This window comes from Malaclemys terrapin, chromosome 1 (assembly GCF_027887155.1).
Source record: "Malaclemys terrapin pileata isolate rMalTer1 chromosome 1, rMalTer1.hap1, whole genome shotgun sequence".
Classification (NCBI taxonomy): Eukaryota; Metazoa; Chordata; order Testudines; family Emydidae; genus Malaclemys; species Malaclemys terrapin.
In genome coordinates this window covers 56,958,397-56,979,818 of record NC_071505.1, presented here as the reverse complement: position 1 = coordinate 56,979,818, position 21,422 = coordinate 56,958,397, and the positions used below count along the sequence as shown (strand labels likewise).

Genomic DNA, 21,422 nt, shown 5'->3' with positions numbered 1-21,422 from the left:
GGCCGTGCACTCCGGCGGATCAAAACAAGTTCGATATAATGCGGTTTTATCTATAATGCAGTAAGATTTTTTTGGCTTCCGAGGACAGCGTTATATCGGGGTAGAGGTGTTCTTGTTCAGGTTCCTTAAATTCAAGACTACATGAACCCCTCCAACCATCTTTCTTCTGTACCAGAAAATACTGTGAATAAACCCCCTAACCTCTGAGATGTTCTGGCACGTTTCGACTGCCCGTCAGAAGCAATTATTTATTTCTGAAAGAAGAATATCCTTGTGAAACTGGTCCCTGAAAAAGGAGAGGCGAGTGGAATTGTTAGGGGGTAGTTTCTCAAATTGTATGTCACAGCCCTTTTATATCATTTCTAGAATCCATTGGTCCAATGTAACTCATCTCCAAGTGCCGATAAAAATGAGCTAGCCAGTCTCCAAACAAAAGGGTAGAAAGATCCTGACTGAATGGTTCCTGACTCTTGAACGTCCCCATCAAATCTGCAGTCTGGTGTTTTGCGACAAGGATATCACAGAGATGGCAGGCTGTTTGGATTTAGACTACAACTTAAAATGCCTTCTCTTACGATGATATGAAGGCGGCTGTGGTAACTTTGGTGCTTTTGAATAGCCAAAAAATAAGAGGACTGGGGGTAAAACTCTCTTAGGTAATGAAAGGAAGGAGTTGGAGGTCTCTTGGACCCTGGATCCCAAAACGACCCTGATCCAGAGGGTCTGGCCTCAATGGCCTCCTTAAGTGGCAGGATCTATAGACAAGTCTGCCTATCCTTGCAGGTCCTGGGCATAAAGATCCAACAGATGGAACGGGCAGAAGGAGAGTTGCCTTCTCCCAGGCACCTGAGGCACATGGTCGTCTGACACTGGGAAGACATCTGGGCATGATGCGCATCATTTAAAACCTGACTTCTTCAGCAGCTTTGGTTCTGCTATAACCCTGACCTACAAAACAAAACAAACAAACTACACTAAGCTAACTAACTAACCCCAATAAACAAACATCAAGGAGAAAAGACTCTGGATCCAAAGATACTGGAGTGATTCACTTCTGTCCAGGCATGTGGTTGGAAGGAACTGGGGTGGTAAAGGGTGCTCAGTCCCTTATATATCCTTGCTCTCAGGACTTTGGGAGATGCCAAGAGGAGGGGTTGGGGTTATGAGAGTGCTCTAACAGACACTGCTGGGAGCAAGGTTCTACCATAAGGCACCACAAGATGACACAGTACCCGTAAGTGTAAAGATGCAGAGCCACTCAAAGTAGTAGTATCGGTTACATCTTCCAAATGCACTTTAGAGGACCTTTGAAAACTGCAGGACCACACCCGAAAACTCATAATAAAAACCACAGACACAAGAGAAAGATCTGTTCAATAAAATAATAAATCAAATATAACCTAACACTAAATATATAGACAGACTATTTTTTAGAAAATGTAGCAAAACATATATTTAAACAAAGTAGACACTAAATGTCAATTTTAACAGTGAAAAGCTACCAGAATGAAGATGATGTTTGAGAAACAAATTTGTGGATGTATGGCTCCTGCAAACACCATCGTAAAAAAAGGAACAAAGGATTACTCATCAAAGCATACTGTACTTGTAGTATATGCAACCCAGACTGAATAGCAGAGCTTTTTTAAAAAAGAAAGTCTTTGCTAATCAAGTAATTAATAAGGATCCTGGATGCCATTCATTCAAGATCATATCAGTAGAGGAGCATGGCTCCATAGATACATTTATTGTTAGGGGGAAAAAAAGAGAAGACATTTCTAAGATAGTTTGAATTCATCTTTATATAATGGTCCATAATATTATCTTACATTTATATAGTACCTGTCATTCTAAAGGATCTCAAAGGCCTTCAAAAGCTTTTTAAGTACAGGAATTATATCACCTACCAATGAAACACAGTCACCTCTGAGGTGGAAACATGGCAGTTATTTAACTGCACATAAGAACAAAGTACTATTCAGAGGACTGATCCAAAACCCATTTGATGTCTTTCCATTGATTTCAATGGGTTTTGATCATGTCTTAGAGAAGAAAATTAAGAATACCACATCAAAGAAGAGCTTTGTATAAGTTCAAAAGCTTGTCTCTTCCACAACAGAAGTTGATCCAATAAAAGATATTATCTCATCCACCTTGTCTTGCTAATATCAAACTAAAGTCACCATGGAAATTTTTGGTAGACAGTAACTAGCTTTCAGTATTCCTCCATATCAAATTCATATGCTTCATCTTCACCTTCAGAGTTATCCCAATTCCACCTGCTAACGTCTCATCCCTAGTTGCATGATACTCCCGAGCATACCCTACACTCTGACAAATCAGTTCTGCTCCTTTGATGCTCCCTTTGTCTCCTCCTAAGTGTGCTCTCTCACTTTTGCTCATGACACTGCCAGTTCCTTCACAACCCCGTGTTATGCAATCTCTCTTCTTTCCTTCCAAGTCACCATTACATTTTGTTATTATCTTTCAATCACTAGCCTTCACCCGTATTTACTCCAGACATTGACCTAAATCTGATATATTATTTTAAAATGAACTCTCAAGAAGCATGTGTAGCAATATGCTTATGATCTTACACTTCTATAATGCTCATCCAAGCATGCCCTTCTTCCTCATTCTTGTTTTTTTTTTTTTTTTTTAAAAAACATTCCTTGCTGTGTTGTCTATTTCAGAGTGTAAGTAACTTGAGTCAGAGATTTGTCTCATTTAATTGCTTGTGAATCCCCATAGTACTAAATTAATAAATTAATCATAATCCAAACAGGAGTTTGGCTAGGACATAAAAGGTAAACACTCCTTGCAAAACTGGAAATATGAGAAAGGAACACATTTCATGTTTCAAAGCTAGCTGTATAACAAGAAAATAGTAACTGTTCCTATATTTGTAATGCAGAAAAATTAGGGAATATAGTTATTGTGACTTACATAACTACATACAAATATTTTAGTCTTAACTGAAGTAATTTTAGATTAAAAGCAATTTTTAAATATTTAATAATATAAAATTTTAATATTTTCTTCTCTTATCAGATACTGATACTGTGTAGAGATACTTCAGGAAAGAGAACAAATAGTACTTTCAGGGATCACATTCCAAATAAGAGCTTCTGCAATACGTTAGTAAATTGTTGTTAAATAAAAGAGCTATTTACTTTTTACAAGATTGCCACAGACACATGAAGTTCTGTCCAGGTTTTTTCACTTGCTCGCCATGTTGACTTGGTGCTGGGTATGAAGAAGGCTGCAAATTGATCTGCTGGCCCTGTACTTGCATTGTTGGTACCGGTGTCACAGGTGTGCTCTGTAGAAAAGTTTCAAACACAAAGGGTTAAAACAACATACTAGAAGATAAAAACACACACTTTCCAGTTTATTCTGTTGCTTTTTATATTACACTTTATTAACAATGAAGTTTTAGATTTTAACTCACTGAATTTTGAGTAAGTGGTAACATATGTAATAGTGAAACTAGAGGAAAATATTATTTGATAACCCTTGAATTATGTTTTGTACAAATTCTTCGGATATCTTAATTGCTGTAATTTAAACACAAATTCAAATACTGAATTATGAATCAGAGGAACACAATATTTGGTTACTTCTGCAGCATCTACATGCACATTAACAATAACTATACAGGAGTAGTGAAGAGTCATATTATTAATTATTTGAGAGTGTAGTTTAAAGTATGAGTTACACAATTTTTGGACACTTGTCACATACTTTAGACCTTTTCTGTTCTGCTTACAAGGAATGTTATTCACTAAATCAATACACCTAGAACACCTAAACTGAACGCTTTCACAGAGGATTCAATGCACTATCTTTACAAGTCAGTAAGTAGATAGGTAAAATGAGGCATCAAAAGTTACTACAGTACCACTTTTGAAAATCTCACCCACTCACTCACTTTCTCTCTCTCAAATGTAAAATATCCCAGTGTGATTTTGTTAGTGTATGGAGAACTAAAGGACTTTCTCATGGACTCCACACGAGCAAAGATTCTTTAAGTTCCTGCAAAAAAAATTAGCTTATGTACCGTTATAGAGAATGCTAGAAGCCTAGCATTTCTGACCAGCCATAACACATAACAATGTGCTTTATGGAGGAAGTAAAACCATTTCAGTATGGAAATCCACCCTCCGCTCCCCCCCCCCATGTTTCAAGGGACTGTTTTTAAAAATGAGTAAAAATAATCTTTTTTCCCTTTACAGGTCACTTTTAAAAAACTCAGTATGAGCCTTTTTGGTTCTTTATGATATAAAAAGAAAGGCTGAAATGTGGATTCCCCTGCCCGCAAAAAAAAAGTATGTTTCCCCCCCTGTATGTTGCTTAAAGCTGAAATACAGGTCTTTCCCATGCTATTTTTCCTACAAGTCTCTGGACAACTGGACTACTAGTAAGATGATGACACCAAAGATATTAGAGCCACTGAACAACAGAAATTCAACAATTTATTTGTTTAATTTAAGGCTAAAAGAGCTCATGATACATAACTATGACCTTCAATGAGAACTCTTCAAAAAATAAAAACTTGACACTCCTAATTTTCCTAAGGCTAAAAACCAAAAACATCAGTGTGTATAAAAGGACCAAATAAACCCACTTTTCAGGCTTCCCTTTATACAGAATCACAGAATCATATAAATAGAGGTCTCTTCCAGTCCTAAAGAAGTCATCAATTCCAGCCTCCTGTGCTATGGCAGGCCCACCTAAACTAGAACATCCCTGACAGCCTGTTTTTAAAATCCTTCAATGACAGGAATGCCACAGTCCCCCTTGGAAGCCTATTTCCAGAGCTTAACTACCTGTATAGTTAGAAAGTTTCCCCCACTATCAACCTACATCTTCTATGGGGCATATTAAGCCCATTACTTATTGTCCAACCTTCAGTGGACCTGAAGAACAATTGATCACATCCTCTTTGTAACAACCCTTAACATATTTGAAAACTGTTACCAGGATCCCCTCCCAGTCTTCCTTTCTCAAGACTAAAGACTCTCAGTTTTTTTAATCTTTCGCCATAGGTCAGGTTTTCTACAACATTCATCATTTTTGCTGCTTTCCTCTGGACTCTCTCCAGTTTGTCCACATCTTTCCTAAAGTGTGATGCTCAGAATTGGACACAGTACTCCAGCTGAGGCCTGCTGAATGCTGAGCAGAGCAAGACATTTACTGCATGTGACTTACATACAACACTCCTGTTCATACACTCCATAATGATATTAGCCTTTTTGGCAGCTGTATCACATTGCTGAGTCATATTCATAACCCCCAGATCCTTTTCAGCAATACCACCACCTAGCCAGTTATTCCCCATTTTGTAGTTGTGCATTTGATTTTTCACAAGTGAAGTATTCTGCATTGTCTTTATTAAATTTCATCTTGTTGATTTTAGACCAATTCTCCAATTTGTCAAAATCATTTTGAATTTTAATCCTGCCCTCCAAAGTGCTTGCAACCCCCTCCAGCTTGGTGTCATCTACAACATTTACAAACACACTCTCCACTCCATTAGCCAAGTTATTAATGCAAATATTGAACAGTACCAGACTCAAGACTGATCTCTGCGGGACTCCACATTTGACAGCAAACTACTGATAATTACCCCAGGTACGGTCTTTCAACCTCTTGTGTGCTCACCTTATAATCATTTCATTTACACCACATTTCCTTATGAGAATGTCATGTGGGACTGTGTCAAAAGCCTTACTAAAATCAAGATATATCACATCTTCTGTTTCCCCTCATCCACTAGGCCAGTAATCCAGTCAAAGAAGGAAATTAGGTTGGTTTGACATGATCTGTCCTTGCCAAATCCATGCTGGCTATTCTTTATAACCCTATTATCCTCCGGGTACTTACAAACTGATTGTTTAATAATTTGTTTCAGTATTTTTCTAGGTATCAAAGTTAGGCTCGCTGGTCTATAATACCCCGGATCCTTTATGTTCCCCCTTTATAAAGATAGGTACTATGTTTTTCTTCTCTAGTCTTTTGGGATCTCACCTGTCCTCCAGGAGTTCTCAAAGATAATTACTAATGGTTCAAGATTGCTTCTGCTAGTTCCTTAAATACCCAAGGATGAATTTCATCAAGCCCTGACAACCTGAATAAATCTAACTGATCTAAATATTCTTTAGCCTGTTCTTTCCCTATTTTGGCTTGCATTCCTTCTGCATTGTTGTTAATATTACTTGTGTTGAGTATCTGGACAGCATTAACCTTTCAGAGAAAACTGAAGCAAAATAGGCTTAGATACATCAGCTTTCTTGATGCCATCAGCTCTCCTACCCCGCTCAGTAGAGAGTGTACGCTTTCCTTCGTCTTTCTCTTACTCCCAATGTATTTAAGGAACCTCTTCTGCTTGCATTTTATGTCCCTTGCTAGATCTAACTCATTTTGTGCTTTAGACTTTCTGATTTTGTTAGTACATGCCTGTGCTATTCTTTTGTACTCCTCCTTAGCAATCTGTGCATCATGGAAGAGAAAAAGGATAAGGGTCAATTTTTTCTTTTTATTTTCAAGTCACCTTCAAAAATTATGTACAATACTTTGCTTAAGTCTTTTCAACATTATTCCTCAGTATTTCTAGATTAGCGTTATGGGAACTGAAATCAACAAACTATTTAAACATGTTTCATTTGTACACTATACTTGTATGGTTTTCTCTGCTGTTTCTTACAGGTACACCTCTACCCCGATATAATGCGACCCGATATAACACGAATTCGGACAGAACACGGTAAAGCAGTGCTTCAGTTCGATATAACGCGGTTTCACCTATAACGCGGTAAGATTTTTTGGCTCCCGAGGACAGCGTTCTATTGAGGTAGAGGTGTACCATATAGAGTACTCATCAGTTACTCAGGAAATACCAACTCTGGCAAACCATAGGTAAGCACTATTGGAATTGCCAAAACAGTAAAACAAACATAAATTTGCAAACCATGAAAGAAAGAAAGGGGAAAGCTTACAAAAATATTATGAAACGTTCGTAGCACCTATGGTCCACGAGTTAAAAAAATATGTCTGCTGCTGCCTGAAGAAGAGGCACTGATGGCCAACTATCCATAAATAAGAATAACTTTGCAATTATACAGCGGTTTTCATCTTAGAATCGCAAAGCTATTTTGCAAGTACTAAACAATGAATCCTCACAAAACACCTTATGTTGTAGGCAAATTAAAGTGGACACTATATGAATGACATTAAACAACAGTAAAAGAAAATTAAGATTGTAAAATCAAACACTCAAAAGTTAGATTGCCCATGCAACCTTAATTTGCCCCCCTTGTGCATATGGATTATGATACAATCGTTAATTACACAATTACATTTTTCCACAGGACTCCTGCTTCATTCAATATACAGGACAGATTGTGCTTCAGGAATAAGTCAGGGTTCTGTAATGAAGGACACTTGTCTGTAAGCCCCCATCTTGTTTGTTGCTTGACGTTGCATCCTTAATATTCTTTTAACATATTTTAACTGTAATTTCCTAAGTTTAAAAAAACTGAAAAACAGAAATTTAATCCTGCAGAACCATACTGAATTCCCAAATAGGTCACCAGCAGGATTGGGACCTTTACATAAACAATACAGATCTCTACCACTTGAGCTCATGGAGTATATGGTAGCAGTAGAAGACTATCTTTTATGTGGACCTAACACACACTTTGGCAGTGGGTTTCACAGCTATTTGTTAGATCATTAGGAATGTAGAGACTCCAGAATTCTGGGTTCTATTCCAGGTTTTATAGAGGAGTGTTCTCTAATGGTTACAGACCCTTCTGTTCCTAGTACCCTTCCACCACAAACAGCTGCTAACCCACTGGCTCCTGATCATCTTCCCTCCCCCATTCCTGCCTGGCTCCTGACTCCCATCCCTATCCTCCCCATTCTGTGGCTCCTGCCCTCCCACACTCTTCTCTCACCCTCTCCCCTTCCCAGCTCCTACTCTTCTTCCCACTCACTCTGCTTCCGCTGTGTCCCTCCCCATCTTCTGCCTCCTGCTCTTAAGCCTCCCCTTCCCCCTCACCCTGCCAGGTTCCTATACTCCCTCTGTTGCTGTCCCCCTGCCCTGCATCTCTCCCCCCCCCCCCACTGCTCCTCATGCCTCTGCATTCCTTCAGGCAACTTCCTCCTTCTCCTCCATGCTGCCTGGCTACCACCAGGGGAGAACTAAGAGCACTGGAAAGAGTCTCCTTGCTCTCAGTTTCTATGCTTGGTGACACAGAAGCTCCTACAGCCCAGGGATGGATCACGCTCAGTTACTCTGTAGAGATAGTATATGAGAGAGTCTGGTCAGCACAAAGGAGCGGTAAAGAGATGGAGCATGGTTATTGCAGATGGAATAATTGGAGAATGTAGCTGTCAAATTCTAACAAAAATCTACTGAGCATGTGTGAACTGAGATTTTTCAGCAAACTATAACTTGGCCAAATGTTGGCAGTTTCATGGGGATGACAAAAGGCACATCCCTGACGCCAGAATAATCTCTCCTGCCAAATTTTAAGTCCCCGCTCCAAAGCACAAAAGCATTAGAGCTCTCAACAAACAGGTTTAACAATTTTTTTAAACATAACTATATTCCCCCCTTCATTTCATTATAAGAAATGGCTGAAGGGATCTACCAGAAATTTAAAAAAAAAAATCTGCCTGAAACAAACACCTCACATGGAAAATTTCAGCCCAAACTTCTGAAGTTTGGCCAAGTTATAAGCAAATGAAAACAGCATCTTATAATGGAAAGTGTTGGGCAACTGTAACTGTAGACTTCACTACCTGTTCAGTCTGTAATAAAGAACACAACAGTGGCATGCCCAAATTCTTGAAATCATTTCTTGTAGGGGGCATTACTTCCAAAATGCCAGCAGAAGCAGTATGTCTACACTGCAAAGTGAAGGTGTGACTGTAGTATGGGTACTTTTAGGTGACCTTGTAAATAAGAAGCAGGCAGCAGTATCTCCCGTCAATGTAAACAAATTTGTTTGTCTTAGCGATTGCAGAGTAAAAAGTAGGACTGAGTGGACTTGTAGGCTCTAAAATTTTACACACAGTTTTGTTTTTGATTGCAGTTATGTAATCAAAAACAATTCTGCATTTATAAGCTACACTTTCATGATAAAGAGATTGCACTTCAGTATTCGTATGAGGTGAATTGAAAAATACTATTTCTTTTATCTTTTTACAGTGCATATATTTGTAATAAAAATAATAATATAAAGCGAGCACTGTACACTTTGTATTCTGTGTTGTAATTGAAATCAATATTGAAAATGTTGAAAAACATTCAAAAATATTTAATAAATTTCAATTGGTATTCTATTTTTAAAATCGTGATTAATTTTTTTAGTTAATCGCGTGAATTAACTGTGATTAATTGACAACCCTAATATAAAGCATAGGAGAGAGACAAGGTGGATGAGGTAATATCTTTGATTGGACCAACTTCTGTTGGTGAGAGAGACAAGTTTTTGAGCTTACAGAGCTCTTCTTCTAATATTCTGGGACCAACACAGCTACAACCACACTGCATAAAAGGTATTATATTCATTTAATTCATGTTGCAATCCATGTCTCAATGCTCATATTTTAATGTTACTCAACCTCCTAACCTCAGGCAACTCTGTTAAAATTGGTAAATACCATCTTCGAAATAAGGCCTCCTACTATCCTTTAAATTTCAGTTTTAGATAAAATGTAAGCACAAACACAAAGGACCCGGCATCTGCAAAATCCAGCAGTCTACCCTATCAAAACACCTCACTTTTAAAATGACTACTCTAGTCAAAGGGTCTATACTGGGTTTTGAGCCACCAGAGAAGCTACACAAGTGCAAAACCTGTAGATGTTGTGTGTCAGTAGAAGAGGCAGCTGGAGTAAGATTCTTGGAGCAAGTTGCAGGAGTGCAAATCATGGTTAACACCAGTGCATTAGCACAGTGACTAAAATGCAGTGTATACAAATCCATAAAGGTAAGGAAATAACAAAACAGCTGGTACACAGTGAACTGGTAACAAAACTGATAACGATTAAATTTTACAAAATGGAATACATGATCTATTGAGATATAATAATTGAGGCCCAGTCCTTCATGCAGCTCCATATGGGGGACCCCTGGTCTCATACAGAGCTATTTTCAAGATCAGGGCCTTACTCTACACTTCTGCTCCCTAATAATATATAGATACACACACAGAAACACGCACGCACGCTGTGATTGTCACATGTGTGTGTGTTTGTGTGTACCACTACTTGTGCAGTGAATAGTTAATATGAGTCAAATTTTCAAAAACACCTCTGTCATTTCCCAAAGTTATAGGACTTAGGAGCCCTAAGTTACTTAGCGCTTTTGAAAATTTTATGTTCTCAAAATATTATATTTATCACAGGTAGCTTACATGTGGAAAATAAAAACAGCAGGATTTTGAGGGGGTATGAGGGAGGGGTTGGGTAGGGGGATAGGCATTAAAATAAATTTCCTCTTTAATGATAGGAGATTATTGAAGTTTAAATCTAATTGCATCAGTGTGCTTCAGGAATGAATGACAACCAAATGAAGAACTTCTGTATTTTAGTAGCTCCAGCTGAGCAGTTCATTTGCTCTGCGGATAGGAATGAATTATGCCTCCTGGGGCTACGTACTTGCTTTCTGGTGAATGGAAACTCAGCCTACTGATCAATGGAAGATTGGAGCCAATGTTTATACTCCTGCTCACAATTTTAGCAGCCTGCTTCCCACACAAGGATGCTACAAGTGGGCTGCCTTAAGAAAAATGGAAGTGTCTGTTTTGATGATGGTGAAGGAGGGACTGATTTTTTTTAAAAAGCCAGATAGGCAATTAAGTGTAATTTTCTCACATCCAGGCATCTGGCATGACATTAGAGCGCTTCTATGAAGCCAGTTGGGACAAACCAACTTGGTCATGTTCAACATGTTTTGTGGGAGCTTGGGGGGCGGGGGGGAGTAAGTAATTACTCATTTATTTTTCTTTCTTCATGCACGAGTCCAGCACAATGCCTCAGGGCAGTAACAACCCATAAACAGAAAATGTGTAAATAAAGGGAGAGAAAGCCACCAAAGTAAGATGCCAGCTCCCTCCTCCCTTCAGATTACACCTAGGACTGGCTAAAGGCAGATGCTACTGGAGAATATCACCTTTAAACAATGACGTGTCACATGCTCCTGTTTGAGACAATCCACTAAACACGATATTTAAATACAAAATCAAATCCTATATCTATATAATTAGATTCCAGGATTGTCACTCTGTGTGTCACTGTAAAGCCTAGAACAAGGGTCGGCAGCCTTTGGCATGCAGCCCATCAGGGTAATCTGCTGGCGGGCTGCAAGACATTTTGTTTACGTTGACTGTCTGCAGGCATGGCCCGCCGCAGCTCCCAGTGGCCATGGTTCACCATTCCCGGTGAATGGGAGCTGCAGGAAGCAGCGGCCAGCACATCCCTGTGGCCCGGGGTGCTTTCCGCTTCTCCTTCACAGGACATGCCACTTGTCTGCTTCTCCTTCATAGGTCATGTTTTCTAGACCTGTAATTGTTTTTGTTACTCTTCTCTGGACTTTTTCCAATTTGTCCACATCTTTCCTGAAATGAGGCACCCAGAACTAGACACAATACCCCAGTTTAGGACTAATCAGTGCGGAGCAGAACGGAAGAATTACTTCTTGTGTCTTGCTTACAACGCTTCTGGTAATACATCCCAGAATAATGTTTGCCTTTTTTTTGCAACAGTGTTACCCTGTTGACTCATATTTAGCTTGTGATCTACTCTGTCCCCTAGATCAGCGGTTTTCAAACTAGAGCCGCTGCTTGTTCAGAGAAAGCCCCTGGCGGGCCGGGCTGGTGTGTTTACCTGCCGTGTCTGCAGGTTCGGCCGATCGCGGCTCCCGCTGGCTGCGGTTCGCCACTGCACATTGGCAATTTTCTTTTGTTGTCAAACAACTTTTATTCAAATCAAAGATCATGTGTCAATCAGAATAATGTACATCTTTGACTTTCATTTAGATTTGCAAAATTTTCACAAAGTAGCATGTGTTCTCACAGTCAAAAGAAAATTATTCATCTTTAGACAAGAAATCTCTTCAGGTAAAGAGTTAAGGCATCAGACAGATTTCAGTAGAAGTCTAACTTGATGACAGTGCAGGAGTACCACATTGATGAATCAGGCATCAGCTCCTAAGTGGATTCTAGTTATAGCTCTGTTTGTGTCCATAATCTACATCTACTCAATACTGAAAATGAATGAGTATCAAGTAATAAAAGTTTCTTAACTCAACGCCTAAGAACACTAACCCAAACAAAGATTTCTCTGATTTTTTCCCCTCTCTCTCCACAATCTGTCTTCTTCTTACCACCCTCAAATTAGTTGATATCTCTTTTACTCTAATTCAGAATATGAAACAGTTTCTTAAAATGAATTCTCCTTACATGAAATTAAGGGATTTTCTGACCATATGCTATGCTAAAATAACACTAGAGAATGTAAGAATTTTGAATATGATCAGGAATTTTCCTGGAAAATGGTACTGAGCTGTACAAACTGGAATATTTACAATAGGACAGTAGGTGCTAAATGTCATATTAAGAATGGACACATATTGTAGCCTACACTGGTGGTGAGGTACAAGGAAGCTCACGCTACTAAAGTTAAATAAAATTTAATCTAAAAAAGAAACTAAGGCCCCTATTCTCCAATCTGATCCATGAAACAGACTCTTATGCCTGTGTAGAGTCCATCAGATATGACTGCAGGATCAGAACCTATGGTGGAAATAAACAGCATCCTTTTTGACCAACGGACAAACACTATTTTCGACTGACTGGAGTAAACTTAAACGTTTATTATCCTTTACGGATCTCCAAACCCCAAAACTTTAACTTATTTCAGTAAGCTCAAAGACTGTGTTAGAAGTATAATCAACTGAGACATTTTATAATATCTATACAGGAAAAATCATTTGAAATTCACTCCTCAGAAATATACTTATATACTAACAAAATATGTACGAACAAAATATAAAACATTACACAAAAGTAGAGACTGCCACCTACAACACCTATTCTAAGTGAGGAGGCAAGATATCGACAACTTTGAGAGCAAGAAATGATAAAACAAATAATTTTAAGATTCTAAAATACAAGGGACTATTTTAACCTTCAAAATAACAAAGCAATTAAATAACAGAAAAGTAAACACGAGGGGTTTTCCCTTGATGCATAATCAAGTTGCAACCTGTTAGACTTTAATCTTTTTAAATAAATTTAAACTATACTACTATAACTAGCATCAAAAACAGAATGAGAGGTATCAGAACAGCTTAAGTAGGAGCACAAAAACAATGATTTTATGAAGATTTTAAATCCCACAGGGGGATAATATCAGAATAGCAAATTTACATTTTGACATATCTGTTTCTTTTACAAATCATATTTGGTAAAATAAACACAAAAAGTTTGCTTAACCTACCTGTGTGACCATGCTTTGTATATATGTTGTTGGATGCTGCTGCTTTTGCTGAACAGCGCTTTCTATTGCTACTTTAGCTACAGTGCTTGGATCCGCTCCAGCTGGCACAGCAACCATAGTTGCACTGCAACCGGCATTGTTGGGGTCACTGATTGTAACAATTCTAACTCCTACTTTATTTGGAATTCCTGGAACAGTTTCCCTATCATTATCCTCTGCTGGCCTCTTTACAGTTTTGCATTCTGCTGTGCCATTAGTAGACCGAACTTCAGATGATAAGGTAGACTGGGACACTCTAGGTCCTGAGTGTGGAACTGTTATGATTTGATGCCCCTGTATAACAGAGGCTGTAGAATGTGGTGAGACAACTACACTTGGGCGTTGCTGAGGCACATCTGAATTCAAACTTGAAGCTAAAGGTCCATTGGGTAAATCAGTGTTGGTACCACTAAGTTGCTGGGTTAACAGTTTTGCAGCTTCCTGTGTACCGCTTACAACAGGTGAACTATTCAAAGTTAATACAGGCCCATTAGAAATCCTTTCCCCTTGATCACCTTTGGCAGTCTCTTGCTGCGTGACATCTGAATTCCCTTGTTCCACTGGAGAGATCTCACCATTTCCTACATGATTGGAAGTTTTGTGATTTGGAATGTTTTTGCTCAAATGAGAACCATCTCCTTTATCAAAATCACAGATTCCATTAACTAGGGGCTTCTTCAAATCACTTTTAATTTCCTGTGTGTCCATTTGTTCAAAGTTCTGCTTTCCAGGAGCTCCATTCTCACCCAATTCTAATGATGGCCCGTTACTGACTTGTGAGCACTGATTGGCCTCATTTTGAGTTTTCCCTGAGTTAGAAGGAGGTAGACTGGAGTCATTATACTTTCTCCCATTTAAAAGACTTCCCACCTGCATTTCATTTTCCTTTGCATCCCCATTACTGGTGTTCGCAGCTCCTCTTCGGCAAGAGGGATTTTCCATAACTTCAATTTTACGTTCATGAACGTGTAAACCTGTTGCTTCCTTTGCTTCTTCCTCCTTTTGGCAAATTATTTTATCACCTTTGAATGGAGGAGCAGCAGCACATGGTGATTGTCCAGCTGGAGGTGCTTGAGTAGCTGGAAGTGTTTGCACCTGAAGCCCAACTCCTGTCTGTGTTCCACTCATTGAGATTCCTGCTGGAGCAATAAGCTGAGTTGTATTTCCCTGACTCACAGTTGCAGTAGCAAAACTAGTATTTGGCACAACTGTTATGGTAACCTGGTTGCCAGAAGTCCCTTGGAAAATGGTTGCTGGGCTATTTGAGATCAACTGGCCTGGCAATATTTGTAGATTAGAAATGGGTACTGTTTGTACTGCCCCTTGGGGCTGGATTGCACTCTGGACCAGCTGAACATTTTGCTGTCCAACTAATAGCTGCTGAGCTGGAGACTGTCCTTGAACTCCAAAACTTGGTGCTTGGTTATTGGCCACCTGATAAACCACCTGAGGACTAGGAGCTCTTGCATTGTTAGGTGGAGGAATCTGTGGAGCTGGGAGTATAAGCTTACCACCAGGAGTTGAAGGGCCTCGTTTTGGAAGAAGCAGCTGTTTTATCAGACTAGATTCACCAGAGGAAGGCTGACCAACTCCTGCATTAGCTTGCGGTGGCTGAACTTGCATTTGTACCGGTTGTTGTTGCTGGACTTGTACTTGTACCTGTTGTTGTGATGGCGCAGGCGAATGTTGCTGCTGTTGCTGCCTCTTCACGGAAAGCATCTGACTGACAGTAGGAGGGGGTCCTTGTGACTGAGCAGTAGATGGAGATGACATTACTGTAGGAACCTGGTTATTTGTAACTGGTCCAGGAGATGGTGAGGAAGATGGAGTTATGTTTGGTTGTCCAGTCAACTGGACAGTTTGACCAGCTGGAAGAGAAGCTGGATTAGTTAGCACAATTTGGTGAATGGCTGGTGCATATGTTTGACCTTGCTGAGTTGGCTGGCTTACAATCACTACACTTTGTTGGGATGGTGGCTGCTGCTGCTGCATGGGTTGTTGTACCACTGTAGATGGGACTTGCTGAGAAGGTAGAGGCTTTGGCGCAATATTCTGAAACCCTACCCTAGAAGTTTGTGGATTTTGGACACCAGCAATAGTAACCACCTGCCCAGCTGCAACTTGAAAATTCTGTACTGTAGTGGCAGAAACAATATTGGATGCAGAGGTCGTGACATATTGTTGGGGTGCTATGATGACTGTGTCTTGTTGCTGGTTACCAGCAGAGGGCTGCTGAGATGAAGTTTGCAAAGGTTGTGATGATGTAGTGATTAACTGTTGACCCTGTGAAACTGCTGAAGTGCATGCTGGTAGGTTCTGTACTCTGCCAAATATATGACCCTGAGGTACAGCTTGTTGAATTACCGTAACAGGAGTGCCTGAAGGTATCTGTCCTGGTACCACTGCATGTAATGGAGACTGTTGTTGAATTACTGGTTGGTGGTGAAGCAATGTCTGAGAACTGACAACAGCAACAGATGGTTGTGGTCCTGCACTGCTGTGATTTTGATTAGAAGCTTGTGCTGCTCCACCTACAGCAATAGTAACAGGAACTGCAGATTGGGAAACTGAGCTCTGTATTACTGTGGCCTTGACTACCTCACAGGAAATTGGAGTTTTATTCTGAATGACAGTCACTGTAGCATTTTGTTGCTGCTGTGTGTGAACTGAAGGATTTTGTGGAATTCTAGAAACAGTCTGTGCCACAGTGTGAACACCTTGAATTGGAAAAGACATCTGTGTTGCTGTCAGATTTGAAGATTGGTTGTTAACTGGGATCCTTTGAAAATGGTTCCCTACACTTTGTGGTCCATGTGGGATTCCTGTTGACCCAAATAAAATAAAAAATCAGAAGTCTCAATGCAAAAATCCAAACCAAACCAAAACACTCCCACCCCCACACCTCAAAGCAAAACACACAAATATAAAGAATCAAAAATCCCAAATTTGAAATTATCATTACAGTCAAGTGAAGTAGTTTCTAAACTCAGCTATAGCATGTCCGGATTAGTAGTGGACATAAGAGTGGCTTGTCTGGTGACTTGCAAATTTAGGGCTTAGGCATCAAATGCTAGGCAGTATCTACCCACATACTACTTAGCAACACTATCATCCAGCACTATAAAGCATTAAACAAAAAAATTAAATAACTAGTTTATCAAAACTTCTTTTCACTGAAGTTTACTTTGTTTTACAGTCGTTTCAGAAGCAACAAAAATGGATGCCATATAAAATATAATGTAAAAGATAAAGAACCTGCTGGTGAAGGAGACGGAGATACATCAGGAATAGAATCAACCCGGACGACAGGGGTAGCAGAAGTTGGTTGTTGCTGATAGTACATCTGAATGGGAAGTGGTATAGCTCTCCTTTTAACTCCTACTACATGTATATGTGCCTGCCCGTTGTTATTTGGATCCTCTACTCTCTTCACTGTGTGATTTGGAAAGACAGTTCTGCCAAACACAAACATACAGCTATATACATCACAAAAATTCAATCTTTTCACAGTATTATTTTTTTCTTTCTTTTCAATTTTTAGCACATCAACTCTGCTCTGTACGCAGAGAGGACAAAGACAAACATATTTACAAAAACTAAGAAGTCAAATACTTCATTGTGTACCTAACTGCAAAATCTAGATCCTAGGATACTCATGTTAGTCAGTCAGGGTTACATATTCAACCTCTGCCAAAAAGAGAAGGAATGGGCATGGGAAGTCTCCATTCTATTTTTCAAACAGAAGAGTATTTTTCAATGTCTAATATTTTGTGACAGCATCTGTCCCTGTTTCTGCAGAGATGCAGCCTGTCATGTGTCTTCTCACCAGAGTAAAATGCTCAGATGCTTTTTTTAGAAGGCAGCCTCCGTGGGGACTGAGAGGTTCACCAGAATTAGCATTTCCAAGATCTTGGACAAGAGAAATGGAAATTGTAACCCCCAAAAGCTAGAGGTGGAAGAAATATATGGCCAAACACATACAGCAAGCTCTAACAAAGTCTTTAAAAAGAACAAAATAATTGCATTGAACTATCAAACTTTAAAACTTATTTGAGAGTAGGTATTTCCCTAAAGAAGTTTGAAGTTGCAGATTAGCATTAGGCATCCACAATCTCCTGTTTATTCTTCTATAGATTTTTCACCTTACCGAAGACATTTATAAAATCCAGTTGATGTTAGGATTCCACCTCGAGCTAATTTACTGCAGGTTGAGAGGTATTCAGAGTACATTTCTGCTCGAGAGACTGAGCAATCTGAATTCACCTCAAAATGTGCATTCAACCTAAAAATGGAGAAAGAAAAATAAATGATGAAACACGCTGCAACATGGACATTTCTTTTTAAAGGGCTGAAACACTACTCTCTGGCTGAATAAAGGTTTTTGGACAATCAATAACAATGCTACTAATTTAAAATATTGAAAAGAGCATTTTAATGCGCTCTCCTATCAAACACCTCCTCAATACAATGTAATTTTATCTTTCACAATGTAAACCTCAATGCCCAAAGTTAATACAAGGAAAAACACTAAGATAGATGGCAAAAACTGATCACATAACATCCTGTTGAGATTATTATTTACATGTATAATATGCAAGACTTAGAAACATATTCACAAACCAAAAACTTAGAGAAAATTTCAGATTAAAAATGTGTTTCAATGAAGTCCCCAGAACAACTTTATATATTCTCTACAAAATTCTACAACTTTTGTAGAAAAAAAACTATGTAAAACCCATAAATGTTAGAATGACTGGAAATTAACAGCTCAGTTCCTCACTGCCATATAATCTTTAATCATCTGCTCACCCCCACCCAACTGTGTCTATCAGTTAAACAAATTATATATTTAAAAGCTTCAAACTATACCTTTTAAACTTTAGATCAAAAGTCAGATATAGTTTAGCATTGCATACTCATTCTCTATCAAAGGTTTCCATCAAAAATTTGCTGACCTGACAAGTCAAAATAAGTTTTTCAGACTGATCTGGTAATCTAGGGCCTGGTCTACACTACGACTTTAATTCGGATTTAGCAGCGTTAAATTAAATTAACCCTGCACCCGTCCACACAACGAAGCCATTTAATTCGAAATAAAGGGCTCTTTAAATCGATTTCTGTAGTCCACCCCGACAAGCGGAGTAGCGCCAAAATCGATTTTATCATTTCGAATTAGGGTTAGTGTGGCCGCAATTCGATGGTATTGGCCTCCGGGAGCTATCCCACAGTGCACCACTGTGACTGCTTTGGACAGCAATCTGAACTTGGATGCACTGGCCAGGTAGACAGGAAAAGCCCCGCGAACATTTGAATTTAATTTCCTGTTTGCCCAGCATGGAGAGCACAGGTGACCACAGATAGCTCATCAGCACAGGTAACCATGCAGGCCAATAATCGACAAAGAGCACCAGCATGGACTGTATGGGAGGTACTGGATCTGATCGCTATATGGGAAGAGGATTCAGTGCTAGCAGAACTTCGTTCAAAAAGACAAAATGCAAAAAGTTTTGAAAAAATCTCCAAGGGCATGATGGAGAGAGGCCACAATAGGGACTCAGATCAGTGCCGCGTGAAAGTCAAGGAGCTCAGACAAGCCTATCAAAAAACAAAGGAGGCAAACGGTCGCTCCGGGTCAGAGCCGCGGACATGCCGCTTCTACGCCGAGCTGCATGCAGTTCTAGGGGGGGCCGCCACCACTACCCCACCTCTGACCGTGGATTCCGAGGCGGGGATAATCCCATCAGCTACACCTGAGGATTCTGCGGACGGGGAGGAGGAGGAGGACGAGCTTGCAGAGAGCACCCAGCACTCCGTTCTCCCCAACAGCCAGGATTTTTTTCTCAGCCTGACTGAAGTACCCTCCCAACCCTGTATCCAAGACCACGACCCCATGGAAGGGACCTCAGGTGAGTTTACCTTTTAAAATATAAAACTTGTTTTAAAAGCAAGGGTTTTTAATGATTACTTTGCCCTGAGGACTTGGGATGCATTCGCAGCCAGTACAGCTACTGGAAAAGTCTGTTAACGTGTCTGGGGATGGAGCGGAAATCCTCCAGGGCCATCTCCATGAAGCTCTCCTGGAGGTACTCCAAAAGCCTTGCCACAAGGTTTCTGGGCAGTGCAGCCTTATTCCGTCCTCCATGGTAGGACACTTGACCGCGCCACGTTTGCAGCAAGTAATCTGGTATCATTGCATGACAAAGCCTGGCAGCGTATGGTCCCGGTGTTTGCTGGCATTCAAGCAACATCCGTTCTTTATCTTGCTATGTAATCCTCAGGAGAGTGATATCGCTCATGGGAATTTAATTAAGGGGACAGAGGTGGCCGTTCCTACTGGGCTGTTTGCTTGTGGCCGAAAAGAAATCCTTCCCTGCAGTTAGCCAAGCGCGGGGGGGGATTGGCCCAGAGCTTTTCGCGTTGGCTAGCAGGGATCTTCCCTGATACCAGCCACGCGGTGGGGGGAGGGATAAAGCGATCATCCAGAGATTTGGATGGCGGGGGGGTGGTTAGTTTGTTTTCTGCTGCTGAATGTTAACAGGAAAACCGCAGCACTCAACGGACTTTGCTTGGTATGTGGGAAAGGAAGGCACAGAAGCCGAAAGACAATGGCTTACCATGGCCGCATGCAAGCCGAATTCTGTTGCCCGGACCTGCGTCTGTGATCTCTAGTAGCAAAGCCACAGGCACTCTATATTAAGAGGCAAAATGCGACCTTGCAGAGAAATCACATGTGCTATGTAATGTGAATAGTGTTGGTCACCGTGAAAGAGTATAAGCATTGTTCTGCAAAATGTATCTTTTTAAAAAATTCTCTCCTTTTTTCCCCTCCCTCCAGCAGCTGCAAATTCTTCAAGCCTCCCTCCTCCGTCCCAAAGGCTATCACAGATAAGACGTTGGAAAAAGAAGACGCGAGACGAGATGTTCGCAGAAATCATGGAATCCACCCACAGTGACAGAGCTCATCTGAATGAGTGGAAGGACACGGTTTCAAAGTATAGGAAAGAAGCCAGTGAACGTGAGGACAGGAGGGACGCTCGAGATGAGAGGTGGCGGCAGGAAGATCAGAGGAGGCAGGATGCAATGCTGGGGCTGCTGCGTGAGCAAACAGACATGCTCCAGCGTCTGGTGGAGCTTCGGGAATGGCAGCAGGATAACAGAGTGCCGCTACAGCCCCTGTATAACCTCCCTCCCCCCTCACCATGTTCCATAGCCTCCTCACCCAGATGTGTAAGAACGCGGGGGGGAGGATCTGTACACCTTCCCATTCCACCCCAGTGGACAGCCCAAGCAAAAGGCTGTCATTTTTTTAACCTTTTTTTAGTGGCCTTTTCCTTCCCGCCGATCCTCCTCCCAAACCCCACCCGGGTTCCCTCCCTCTTTTTATAATCTATTAATAAAGAATAAATGATTTTGAAACGACAGTGACTTTATTTGGTTTGAAAGCAAGCTGGGGGAAGGGGGAGGGTGGGTTCCTTACAGAGAATGAGTCAATAAAGGGGGCGGGTTTTCATGAAGGAGAAACAAACAGATATTTCACACTGTAGCCTGGCCAGTCATGAAACTGGTTTTCAAAGCTTCTATGATGCACAGCGCCTCCTGGTGTGCTCTTCTAATCGCCCTGGTGAATGGCTGCGCGTAATCAGCAGCCAGGCAATTTGCCTCAGCCTCCCACCCCGCCATAAAGGTCTCCCCCTTACTTTCACAGAGATTGTGGAGCACACAGCAAGCAGAAATAACAATGGGGAGACTGGTTTGGCGGAGGTCTGAGCGAGTCAGTAACGATAGCCAGCGACCTTTTAAACGGCCAAATGCACATTCTACCACCATTCTGCACTTGCTCAGCCTGTAGTTGAACAGCTCCTGACTCCTGT

The 21,422-nt window shown here is 40.6% G+C and overlaps 1 protein-coding gene across 1 annotated transcript in view; it reads right to left on the bottom strand.

Annotated features, from left to right (window-relative positions):
- The window catches only part of ARID2 (AT-rich interaction domain 2), a 160,070-nt gene that overhangs the window by 39,670 nt on the left and 98,978 nt on the right, over positions 1-21,422 (bottom strand). Inside the window, exons 13-16 of the mRNA XM_054024890.1 lie at positions 17,699-17,833; positions 16,807-17,006; positions 13,513-16,373; positions 3,174-3,322 (exon numbers count right to left, since the gene is read on the bottom strand). Coding sequence (XP_053880865.1) covers positions 3,174-3,322; positions 13,513-16,373; positions 16,807-17,006; positions 17,699-17,833 — 3,345 coding nt within the window. The remainder of the gene's footprint in view (positions 1-3,173; positions 3,323-13,512; positions 16,374-16,806; positions 17,007-17,698; positions 17,834-21,422) is intronic.